Below are 13,257 nucleotides of genomic sequence, written 5' to 3' on the forward strand. Positions count from 1 at the left end.
TGTTTCAGTGACTGAGCTTTCAAATTGTACCACTGATTACGTGATAATTTTTAAATTATGTCTGTTTTATAGTGAGGAGATATAAATACTTGCTAGTGCAGTAATCACATTCATAACATATAATAAACAACAAGGAAGGAAAAGATTGCTACTTACTGTAAAGATGACACTTAAAAGTTGCAGACAGGGACAATTAAAAGATACAAGCTTCATACAGAATAGGAAAGAGTAACAGACACCATTCACTCACATGAGCAAGCACATCTCACACACACACACACACGTGACCGCCAACCCTGGCAGCTCGGTCTGAGCTGCAAGAGTTTGTGGTCATTTATGTGTGAGGTGTGCTTGCTTGTATGAATTAATAGTGTGTGTTTCTCTTTCTTTTACTGATGAAAGTTGTGGCCAAAAGCTTATGTGTAAGTGTCTTTTAATTGTGTCTGTCTGCAGCTTAATGTGTCATCTTAACAGTAAGCAGGAATCTCTCTTCTCTTGCATTGTTTATATTCCAACATGGAATTTCCGTTGTTTGATATGTAATAAACAGAATTTTGCAGAATAGTGGAATAGGAAAGCAATTAAGTCATCCAGAGCCTTAAATCAAAACAGACTGATCTAAAACTCAAGAAATGTACAAAATATAGTGAATTTAAGTATATACCGTTAAATTCATCAAGTTCAATGCTAAAACATAAGGCCTAGAAATGAGCTTTTAACACATTGCAATGTAATAATGGAAAATTTATCACTGGTCTGAAGCTAAGTTACTTAAGTAACCAACATATAAAAGAATTCTTGTGCAGTGGATATGCAGATTCCATGCTTCTTAGCAGCAACAATAATGTGAACTAATTTTTATAAATGACTTCTGATTATGCTGTTCTGTAACTGCTGTGCAAAATAGCATTTTGTATCCTGAATTCAAGTATAACTAGCAGATCACTTTACTGCAATTTTTATGCATACATATATTTAATTACTGTTTCTTAATTTTTGCTAAAATTTGGAAGTTATGAACATGAACATTTTATTAGCAAAGAAGCTGAGAGAGAAAGCTACAAATAAGGTACTCGGGAGAGGGAAGCAACAGGGACACAAACTTGGATAGTATTCTCAGTGTAAACTGCAAGTGTTTTTAAGCATTTGAGCATCCAAAATTCAATATAACACAAATATATAATGATGTTGTCATGTCCATGTCACATTGATTAAAATAAAAGTTTCACTAGCGCTAAAGATTGGTGTCAAATACCGTATATTTTTGTTCTTATTTCAGACTAGGTAAAATAGCCATAATGACAAACGTCAAATACGACACGTAATCTGATCCAATTGCACCAGCAAAAATTCTTTCATTATTTAATCACAATAATATAATAAAAGCCCTCAATTTTTATCTTAAAATTTTGTTGTACTCTGATAAAAACGGGCTGTTGGATCACTTATTACCTTATTTCACCAAACTCAGTACACTCATAGGAGTGGCGTTGAGTCAAAGCACCAATTATCCCATACCTCAGCTATATTAAAAGTAAGCGTACTCATCACATAAAAAATAAAACAAAAACCGTATCTAGTCCTATTTGTCACTGCTGCTTTCCAGACTATCACATTTTTTTTCCTTCTTCAGGCATTGCCACCTAGTTATCATGAAAAAATCTTCCAATATGATATTATACATTATTCCACCTATCATACTCAAACACCATTTCTGAACTGAAATTAATATGTGCTACTTCTAATATCTTCTTATGTTTTAACATAAACAAAGCAATCTTATACACCACAGAATTTCCAAGTCTTGTTCTGACTTTACATTCAAGAGTAATAAACTAACAGAAATTATTTGCTACAGAGCAAGGAGAGTATTTTAACTCTTTACAGTCATTGCAAGAATCACAGCTGCCACTGGTTTTTGGCAAGAGTTTTCATACAGGATACCTCTGTTGTGAGTGACATTTGGGGGTCCGGTTCTCGTTTGTTGGGGGCTCTGCTCCACCCCATCTCACTCAGGCAGTGTACAAAATGCATAACATAACATATACATGTGCTATTAACACATATTATAAATGTATCCTTTTCACAATTCTTCAAACAAAAGAAGAAGAAAACAGTATTGATTTGCATTTGACATTCTAAGTGGTGAAAATTTATGGAAAGAAACCACTCGTTTAAATCAGGAGGACAAAGTGATATCTTCCATTGGACATGACAGAAAGAAGGTTACAAGTCCTTCATTCTTATTTTAGCTTTTCACAAAAGTTGGTATGTTTAAAGATGTGAAATCTGCATAGTTTGAAGGCTGCAACTGCAGCAACCCATAGTTTATTTCCATTTGCAGCCATAATACAAAAATGGGTAACTTTAAATAATTCTATTTTTTCAGCCACCAGCATCTGCAAACATCCCAAACTCAATGGGTATATCAAATACAACAAATGACATAATTCACCAAGTTACCCAACATCAAGCTGTGAGTGGGAGTAGTACACCAGCTAACAGAAGACAAAAGTCATGGGATCTGCTTGATCAATCTGCTATAGCACAAGCTCATCAGAAACAAACCCCTCCACAACAGGTAATTATTATAGAAATAAATTTAAAAATAAGAGGAAGAGACATATCTTATCCCCGTACCTTAGTACTGATAACTATTAATCAGTTTTCAATTACATATTGATGGTTGGCATTGGAAACCTCATAATTCCATCTGTCTCTAAAAACCTTGTAATTCCAGTAACCACTAACTCCATAATCAAAGAGAAATTTGAAAGTGCATGGATTTCTTAATCTTTCAAAAACTAGGCTTCTACTGTACAGTGACACATGCGGCAACTTTCTGTAGCACTTTATATTATTTTCTAAGAAACCATTTTTGTTTCTCTTGGAATATTTAGCAAAATGGAATTGAGAGGTTTTGATTGCCTGTGATTGATATGCCACTCTAATGGTACATTCAGTATACTGTTTAAATTGGTGTCCCCCAAAGGGAGGCAAGCCTTGGGCTGTCACTTGTAAGTTGTACGCATTGCTGGATTATATGTAGGATGTATCTTTAATGTGTGTCACAAGCCTCTTGAAGAATAATAATATTAATTACTTATCACTCTGTAAACTAGAAATGCACACACACCATACACAGTCTTCCAACTGAATAGCAGGCTTTCAGAATATAGAGATGAAATTTATTTCACCAAGAGAGTATAACATCAATTGTTAGAAAAAATACTGTGGAAAATTGGATACTATGCATAAAGATTAAGAACTTCCATATTATTTATGTGAACATACAAAATAAAAGAGTAACAGGTATTCAAAAACAGAGAAAATCAAATGAGTTTCCTCCCAGAATATGCACTATTTTTTGCACTAGACTCAACAGTTTGATTTTTGAGTTAACAGTCGTTACATATTGTCTTTCGAATCACATATAAGGAGTTACCCAAAATGTCTAAGAATTTCACTGTAAACATCATAAATCTGTACTTATGTCCTAATGCCCTCTGTCACCTTCAAAGTAGTCATCTCGGCCATGTATGTAATGATTCCATCATGTTCTCATTTTTGCAAGCACTCCTGGAAGTCTGCAAGGTGAAGGGTGTTCAGAACCCGTTGCGATTTCACTTGGATGTCTTCAGTCAAGTTAAAAAGTCACATTTTCAATGCGATTTTCATTTTTGGGAACAGGTAGGTGTCACATAGGGGCTACATCTGGCAAGTAGGGAGGGTGGGGGGACAGATGCCGTGTTGTTTTTGGCCAGGAATTCATTCACAACAAGCAAAGTGTGTGCAGGTGCATTGTCATGGTGCACCAACTAGTCTTTTCTTTTTCAACAACTCTGCCATTTGCACCAAACATTTTCCCTCAGTCACTTCAAAACCTTGCAGTAATACTTCCCGCTGACAGTCTGGCCAGGTGGAACAAACTCATTATGCACTATTCCCTGAATGTCGGAAAAATTATCGGCATTGGCTTCATATTGCTGTGAACTTCAGCTTTTTGCGGTCTTGGAGGAGATGTCTTCCATTGTGATGACTGCTGCTTTGTTTCAGGATCATAACCGTAGACACAAGTTTCATCACTTGTTATGACTCTGGATAAGAATTTTGGACACTCTCAAACTTTTTGTTGCAGCTCAAAGCTCATCTGTATCCTGAGGTTTCATTGGTTGATGCTGAGAAGGCCAGGTACAAACTTTGCTGCAATTCGTCTCATGTTCAGTTCATTACCTAGAATTCGTTGACATGTACCATATGCCAGCCAAGTCTGTTACCAACATTGCAAATTATCTGCCTTTGGTCTTCGTGAATTGTGTCACACACTTTCATGATCATTTCTGTTGTTGTGCATGTTGACAGTCGACCAGAACATTTGTCAATTTCCACAAATTCTTGGCCTTCTTTGGCGCACATGAACCACTGAAATGTGTTCGCTGGACTCAGAGCACTCTCATCAAATGCTTATGTCATCATGAGGCGCGTTTCAACTGCAGTTTTGTTCAGATTGACACAGAATTTGATGTAAATCCATTGTTCCTTCATATTGTCCATTTCACAATTCACAGAAGCACTGAAAAATGTCCTGACGTCCACCACTAAAACTTACAACTGCAAGTGCCAAAGATGACAAAACTTTGTGCCACATAGCTAAGATGTGTACTTCGAAACATCGAGCGGCAGTATGTCGTACTGCTACTGGTTTGACCAGTACAATGAAATTCTTGGGTATTTTGGGTAGTAGCACCTTGTATATGACAAGGACACTGGTCTTGAAATACAGTGGAAACTTAATCTTTTTCATGGTAGTAATGATAGTTGAGGAAGCCCTACAATGATCTTGAAAGTGACAGTGAATAAGTATTTGATGGTAAGATGGTCAAGAATGTATGAAACAATGCTTTCAAGACAATAACAAGGCATAGAGTGAAAGATACCATATGATTTTTGATTATGAGAATACACATAACAGGTGTGCCCCTCTAACTTGAGGTCTGTGTCTCCCTGGTCTTCGTTTGTAATCTCCTCCAATCAGAACTAAAACGTCCTGAAGGTTAGGAATGCTTAATGCACTTAAAATGCTAAAGGGAAAACCTGGTAGAATGTAAATAATATAGAAATAAAAGTAATAACCAAATAATAGAGGTATTAAGTCATTGACAGCCACAAAAACATGCCTGAAAAACTTTGATAGCTTTCAGATGAATCCTTTTTCAAGCTAGGGTAGACACACACACACCTATACTACTTCATCCAGTGTATTCAGTTGGCACAGTGTATAGCTGGACGTGCGCGCGCGCGCGTGTGTGTGTGTGTGTGTGTGTGTGTGTGTGTGTGTGTGTGTGTGTGTAGGGGGGAGGTGGTTTTGTGTGTGTGTACTCTAGCTTGAAAGAGGATTAAAGCTATAGTACAGTCAGCAAGACTTGGACCCAGACAGCTGTAGCTGGCAGTGCTGATGGCAGCTTTCACTTGTGAAACACAGAGAGAGAAAGAGAGGGGGAGGGGGGGGGCGTTCAAGATCAAGGTTGTCAGAGCCAAAAACAACACACAGGCATTGCCATAGAGATGCATAAAAAATTGTATTACATGACGGGTTGAGGTAAATGCACGAGCAGTCACGTCAGGTCCACTACAGCTCAGAGGGATATTCTCTCTCTGGCTCTGCTGTAGTAAAATCTTCGGTCTTGTTATGTGGGCATTGATGATTCATTGCGTCTAGTATTCAGTGAGTTATTACCTTTACTGTTAAATTATTTATTTTTATCAGTAGTTATTGGAATTTTCCGTTCTGAAGGCAAGGAAGTCACCTGCTTTTATAGACCTTGGAATAATATTCGCAGTTAATTATTTACAAAAGTTGCAGAAGCACACACGCCAGATAGTTGTTGCTGCATTCTTAGACATCACAAAGGCATGTGACCATGTCCACATTCCACACAGTTATAATGAAAATATTCAAGATGTGACGAAGTACCAACCGAGACCATCGTCGTGTTGAGGAACTAGAAGAGACGTGTATTCCAAAAGAAATAATAATCTTGATAATTTGAAATTGTAAATGGAGCCTAAGGAGCAAGCTCTCTTTTAACATCTCTCTTTATAACTACACTTGATGAAGTAATATAAGCAGCAAAGAGGGCGCAGCACACAATGATCACCTTAGTGCGTAATGATACTGAGAGAGTAGAAATCCAGAGTAGAATGAAGCATTAAGAAATATGCTTTCAGAGAATGGATCTTACCATACTTAAAATGAGAATGGTTTGCTCGGTGATGAGTAGAGGACCTGAAACTGTTCTCTTGAGAGATGAAAAAAACACAAATAAGAGGCATTTAGCTGCAGACGGGTACACTGAAAAAGAACACTCAGTATTTCAGCATTTGGACAAAGTTCTTTAAACATACATTCACACAACAACTCTCTCTCTCTGTCCCTCCCTCCCTCTCTCTGTCACACACACACATACCACACACAGATAGCTTCTGACCTCTGTCGAGGTCAGGTCAAGGCACAGAGCAGGATGGGGAGGATAGGGGTGGGGGAAGGTGCTAGTGCTCTAGTGCTGCCGCTGGGTGCTTGCAGACATTGTGCGGAGGCGGTAGGATTGCTGTGTGCAGCATTGGGAGACTGATTTATTTATTTATTTGGGTGTGGGGGGGGGGGGGGGGGGGAGACGAGAGAAGGGGAAAGGACTATGTAGGTGCAGTGGCTTTCCTATTCTTCTGTCTGATAAAATTACCAGTGTGTCCCCATAATGAAGGAGGTGTTTAGCTTAAGAAGATAAAAGGAGGTCAATATTCTCCAAGTTGGGGACATGATTTTAGAAATAATGTGTACTATACTGTGAAAGTATGTTATGTTACATTTTAAAGACTTTCTACTTTGTTATTTACATAATCTAGTACAACATGAAATGTATCATTTATGAGGTATTGTTTAACTATTCAAGAGGGATCACATCCTCTATGCTTGACTGTCATAATCAGCCCAGTATTTCTCCACTTTATCTTATTTTGTATGTAAGGCTGTCACATTAACTAATAAGATAGTTTTACATACACTGCTAGCAATTAAAATTGCAACACCAAGAACAAAGTATCCATGATTAAATTTGTATGTGTTTTGGGGGTTTAAAAGATGTGAGATTTAACATGCAGAGCTGTAACCTCTGGCAGCAACAGTAGCACAAATCCGTCTGGGCATCGAGTTGACCTCAACTTGGATGACGAATATGCTTCAGTTCTATGCCACAGTTCAGGAATTGTAGTGGCTGGTGAGTGGTAGTCTGTGTCTCTTGGCAACTCATCACTGATGTTTTTCAATTCCTGAAACATCTGGAGGCTGCTGGTTTGGGCAGTAGTCAAAGAGTATACTTAATGCAGACTGAAGGGACAAATGAATACCTGTACGAGGGCCAGAACTTGAGCTGAAGTCTTGTTCTCTCAAGGCAGCTCGACTAACCACTAAGCCACCCTAATACAGTGGTATTGCACGGCTGCACAGACTACCCTAGTATGCCTCCCACCTCAATCCAAATTCCCTTTCACAGATCTGCCCACTTGGTATTCCCCTTAAAGTCAAAACAGCATTGCAGAGGTTCTCCAACTGTGCTAGAATAGCACCTCAGCATCAAAACTAAATGGGAAATCCTGCATGAAATCCCGGCAGTTGCAGAGCCTCTACAGTGCTGTTCAAGTTTAGGGGGAACATGAAATGGGCCGAGGAATTTGGATTGAGGAGGCGGTGTGCTAGGGTAGTCCGTGCACTTGTGCAAAGCCAACGTCCAGCATGGCATCTGCCAAGTGAGCGGGGGACCCAGTTTCGAATCCCGGCCACGGTACAAATTTTTTCATGCATTGCTTCAGTGTGCATATACAGAGTGTCCATTTTAACTGAAGACATTGAAATATCTCAAACACTATACATCAGGTCAAAAAAGTTATAATTTCAATTTGCTTGACTTAGAGGAGGATATCTGATGATACCACACGTAACCCCCCCACCCCATCCTGTGCGTGGGTGGTGGGGGCCAACTTTGAAATCTTCAATGGGAAGCCCCCCTTTTTTTATTGCAGATTACGTTTCTATGACAAAATGTACATAAATTCTGTCTCAAGCTTTTTCTTCATTTTGCCCCAGATGGCACTGTAATTGGAGGAATGTAAATAGGTACACAATCGTAATTTACGACATGCTACTCAATGGCCCTCAAATTTCCAATGGCACATGGTACCCCACCTCCGTGCTCTGAGGGAAGGACAGGCCACTATTTCGTAACTTCTAATTGGAAACTCCATTCGCATTGTTGTATTCCTCCGACATATCAAACAGGGGACTACTTGATGGTCCACCGTGGCCGTGTAGCAAACTACAATGTATAGCAACAGGCAGTACACTGCGACCAGTGCTCATGTATCGTGCAGACATAGAACAGATAGTGTCTCTAAATATTACAATACTTGTGCAGTGTTTATTGCCTGCACACCTACATATCATTTGGAGAACTGATGTGCAAGTGGATGATGAATGGTGCAACCACAGAAGAAAAAACTGAAATGATCCTGACTTACAGAGAATGTAGGAGAGACGTTGAGGCTGCTGTTGCCTTGTAAAACGATAAACCACAGTATCATTAGCGTATGATCTTGCCACTGTTGTATTCCATTTGACATTTCTCCTTCTTACACGAGGTATAACATTCAAATACAATTTCTGAGTGATAGACCTTCTGCATAATCCTTCCTTATATTAAAAACTAATGACTTGCCCCAGCTTCACATGGCTACCACTAAGTATTTATAGCCAGATGACTTGTCTACCATAGTGCAAATTTTGTTTATGACTGCGTGGAGTTATGATTAAAATTCTGCTAAGAACAGTGACCACTTGCCAGCTGCCTGACTCCAGCACCAGACCAGTGAGGTTTACATTTTCTGTGTAACCTTCTCCCACGTTTCTTACCATAACATCACTGCAGAGTGTGTTCTGCCAAGCAGCATCATTAGGATGCAGTCACTGCCAAATAACATTAGTATGAAGCACCCTCTGCCATCATAAAATCGGCACTTGGGGCCCTCTGCCTCATAACATCGATACAGAGCACACTCTATCACTTATAATCGATACTGCACTCCCTGGGCCTCATTACATGGTACAAAGCATCCTTGGCCACACAATATTGGTAAGGAGTACTCTCTGCCATGCAAAATTGATACAAAGCACCCTCTGTCATGCAACATTGGTATGAAGCACCCTCTGCCATGCACTATCAGCATGGAGCTCCCTTAGACATGCAACGTGGCACAAAGAACTCTTTGCTATGAAATATTGTTATGAAGCACCTTCTGCCACGAAAAATTGGTAATAAGCACCCTCCACCTCACTGCATTTGTACACAGCATCCTCTGCAACATAACATCATTAAAAACCACTCTCTGCCTTGTAGCATTGATGCACAGCATGTAACTTTTGTAGGATGCACCCTATGCCATGCAACTTTGGTATGAAGCATCTTCTGTCACAGAATATACGTACTTACATCATTTGTTGTGCACAATCAGTACTGAAAATCCTCTGCATGTAACATTGGTACCCACCTTACAGCAGTGTCAAGCCATGCAAGCTACTGGGGTTCCAAGGATTTCTGCCATTCAGTTCTAGATGACAATGGCATGGTCTTCACAGTAGCACTTTAATTCATCATAGTTCAGAGAATTTGCACAAAATATTTATCAATCATAGACACAGATCTTCACCAAATAGCAGAAGCTGTCTGCAGGCACACACAAAAGAGAGCGAAAAATTTGATGACTTTCAGAAGAAATCCTTTGACAAGCAAGATCATGACACACACAGACATTGGCACCTACACTGTGCCTGCTGGACACACATTGTTGGGGTTGCAGTTTGGCAGGTGGGCTGGGGTGAGGTTGTATCGGGACACACTTGTGTCCATCTGGCACGAAGTAAGTGTGTGTGTGTGTGTGTGTGTGTGTGTGTGTGTGTGTGTATACTCATGCTCGTCAAAGGATTTCTTCTGAAAGTAATCATGAATTTTCATTCTCTTTTGTGTGTGCCTGTCGACTACTCAACGCTTCCAGTAAGTGATCACCTTTACTCTGAATTATTTACATTCTGCCAGAAATTTCCTTATACACAAACCTTCCTTGCAAAACATTGTATCTATTAGTCAAAACCATGTCAAAATTCTTACCGTAGTTCGTGAGATTAGCCTGTACATACAGGCAGTACTATGGCAGGAGACTTCAGGTTATATATTTACTAGCTACGCGCCCTGCTTCACATGGATAGCACAAAATGTCTCTGGCCAAACAACATGCCGGGTGTAGTGGTAATTTTATTTATGGACATTGTGTAGAACTGTACATGAAATTCAGAGAACAACCTTAATCAAACAATGGAAAATCTGCTATACAGAGAACAACATTAGTTAACTGAATACCATCACGTTCGTATAACTTAAATGATTGAAGCAGCACATGCCAGAAAACTTCTCAGGAGACGTAAATATTATCTTCTCCATGTTTAGTTAGTGTTTGTGGTGATATTTCATGCCAATTGTGGGAGCACATCATAATGTAATTAATCTGCTTACTACCAGTTAAATATACTATGCAAATTGTGTGATTGGATACATATTTTAATTAGTAGCATATTCTGTTCTGCAGACTGGCTGAGTGGATTATTTATCAAGGGCACAAAGCCAATAAAATGAAACAGAAAGAAAAATAAAAAACATGCTTAATGTAAAAATGTGGTCCATGACAACACTCCTATTATAAAGCTTAGTATGCACTGATTTGCTGTTGAGGCTCATTGCTGCAACTCCCTTATGACAGTTCTGTTGCTCCTATGTGCATAGAATCATGTTCACATCCATCTTTGAATCGAGAAAAACAGAAAGCTGAAAGTTGAGTCATCTTCTGTGCTGCTGAAAAACCTTCTTTATGGAAATGAAGCATCCCATGCTGAAGTAGCTTTTCAGAAAACCTTTCACTTTTTGCATAAGAAATTGAATACAACAAATTTTGGATTCACATGCTATGCAGTTGTTCTGAAACAATTGCAGTCAATTGGACATGACAGACAATTTGTGAGTCCCTAACTAGTTATCCATCTGGGGAAAGGAAACTTGTAATCCAGAAAGTGCTTCTCTTCTGGCAGATCTCCACATCATTGAAAGGTGTATGCTAGGTTAAAAAGCAGTATAAAAAATAAGGCCCAGTCGAAATGCGATCTTGCGCCTTTTGCTTCCCAAGCATGCACTTTAGTGCTAGACCATCAAGCCTGATATCGAATTTGGTCAAGCTTCGCCACTCTCTTGAGTCTTGAGCCACTGCTGCTGTCTGGAGTTGTGGCAGCAGTAACACTAGGTGGCGGTGGCATTGTTTTCACATTGGTGGGGGGGACTGTAACTCATCATAATTCAGACAATTTCCACAAAATATTTAAAAGCTATGTACATAAATTTTCCTCATGCATCACTACATCTATTAGTCAAAATCTTTTCAAGAACCCTATAGTTGTTCCTGACATTAGCCTGGATATACAGACTGAAGTGAGCAGGCAAATTCACTTTATATATATGGAGCAGAAATAGATAGTTAGATACATAGATGTAGATGAGATTGCGCCTACTTACTTTGTGTGGTTGTACTGAAACACTAATCATTTGCATATCCCAGTATGCAGTCCACTTTGTGCTAATTGATGCGTATTCCATGCCATCTTCATGGTGCTGCAATTTTGATGGCCTACCATGTAATTCATTTCTATTTATATTATGATCATGCATCCTTAGTAACTAATTTTGTGCCATGCTATGTTGTTACTGAATTCAACATTGCTGCTGCCTTTGTTTCACAGTGTTCATGTGTTGAACTGAACAAAAGTGAAGTGATCAGAATATATTTTATTAATAACAAGTTTAAGATATTTAATACATACACAGGCAGTGCTATTGCATCCTCTTAAATGTCTGCGTTGTTAACTACTGATATACCATTAGTTGTACTTATATTTTCTGCAGTCACTTATATGTTGATTCCAGTATCTTTTTTGATGTTCACTTTTATATAAATTCTGACTGGTGGTTCTTATTTTGTGATTATGTTGGGAACTGTTTGTAGAAAGATAACCTGTGGTTTTCTTAATGTATATTTTGGTTTGCATTGAGAGCAATTATTTATAGTTTTATATAATGAGATTATCTTTCAATATACTTATTATTATTATTATTATTATTATTATTATTGAGTCCTCTCTTGTAGATAGAGAATCATTTCTATGTTTTCTGTTGTCTATTCAATGTTACAGAGTTGTTTCTTGTCTGTGTACTCAGTATACACAAAAATACTGCCTCAAAAAAAGAAAATGAGGTGATTAATGTTAGTAAGGAATTATTTGTCATAGTGTATTAGTCCACAACTGTTTCTAACCTTGAACTGTGTGCTTACACTGTGTCAGGTTTCATAAAAGTTGATTAACTCATTGGCAGTGACAAACAGTTAACTATAAACATCCTCTTGAGCTGCAATGGAATGCGAAAATAACAGAGCACCAGTACATCCTCATAGAAACAGTATGCAGGAATGGTTTTTACAGCAGAAGGAATGAATTCAGGCATATGTCAATCCAAATGGGTCCTAATGACATTAAAATAAATAGTTGAGATCAAAATAATATTTCTTTATTGACTGGTTTTAGCTTATGTACAAGCCATCTTCAGAATTTCTTGGCCCCCTATGGTTGGAGCTGATGGCATCCGAGATGCCATCAGCACCAGCCATAGGAGGCCAAGAAATTCTGAAGATGGCTTGTATATAAACTGAAACCGGTCAATAAAGAAATATTATTGCGATCTCGACTGTTCATTTTAACGTAAATATAACATTTGGTTGCTGCTCTCCATAGACTAAGTTGCAAAAATTTATGAACAAATGGGTCCTAATTTAAATTGCCCATATTTAGTAACTACATAAACTTGCAACATTAATTTCCATTTCAGAGTCAAGACCACGTCTGTAGTGAACGAATTGTCCACTGACACTTGTTTCAGCTTAATATCAGTATTTAAAAAAAATGTCGTGCACTAACATGTCATGACAAATAACTTCTTAGAGATGCAGATAATCTCGTTTTTTTTTTTTTTTTTTTTTTTTTTTTTTTTTTTTTTTTTTTTTTTTTTTTTAAAAAAAAATCAAGATTGTTTCAAGCAAATACAAAGTATGAGTTGT

The 13,257-nt window shown here is 38.3% G+C and overlaps 1 protein-coding gene across 1 annotated transcript in view; it reads left to right on the forward strand.

Annotated features, from left to right (window-relative positions):
* Window positions 1-13,257, forward strand: part of LOC124605129 (neurofibromin) — a 459,490-nt gene that overhangs the window by 350,335 nt on the left and 95,898 nt on the right. The window contains exon 48 of the mRNA XM_047136614.1: window positions 2,390-2,581. Coding sequence (XP_046992570.1) covers window positions 2,390-2,581 — 192 coding nt within the window. The remainder of the gene's footprint in view (window positions 1-2,389; window positions 2,582-13,257) is intronic.

This window comes from Schistocerca americana, chromosome 1, assembly GCF_021461395.2.
Source record: "Schistocerca americana isolate TAMUIC-IGC-003095 chromosome 1, iqSchAmer2.1, whole genome shotgun sequence".
Taxonomy (NCBI): Eukaryota; Metazoa; Arthropoda; class Insecta; order Orthoptera; family Acrididae; genus Schistocerca; species Schistocerca americana.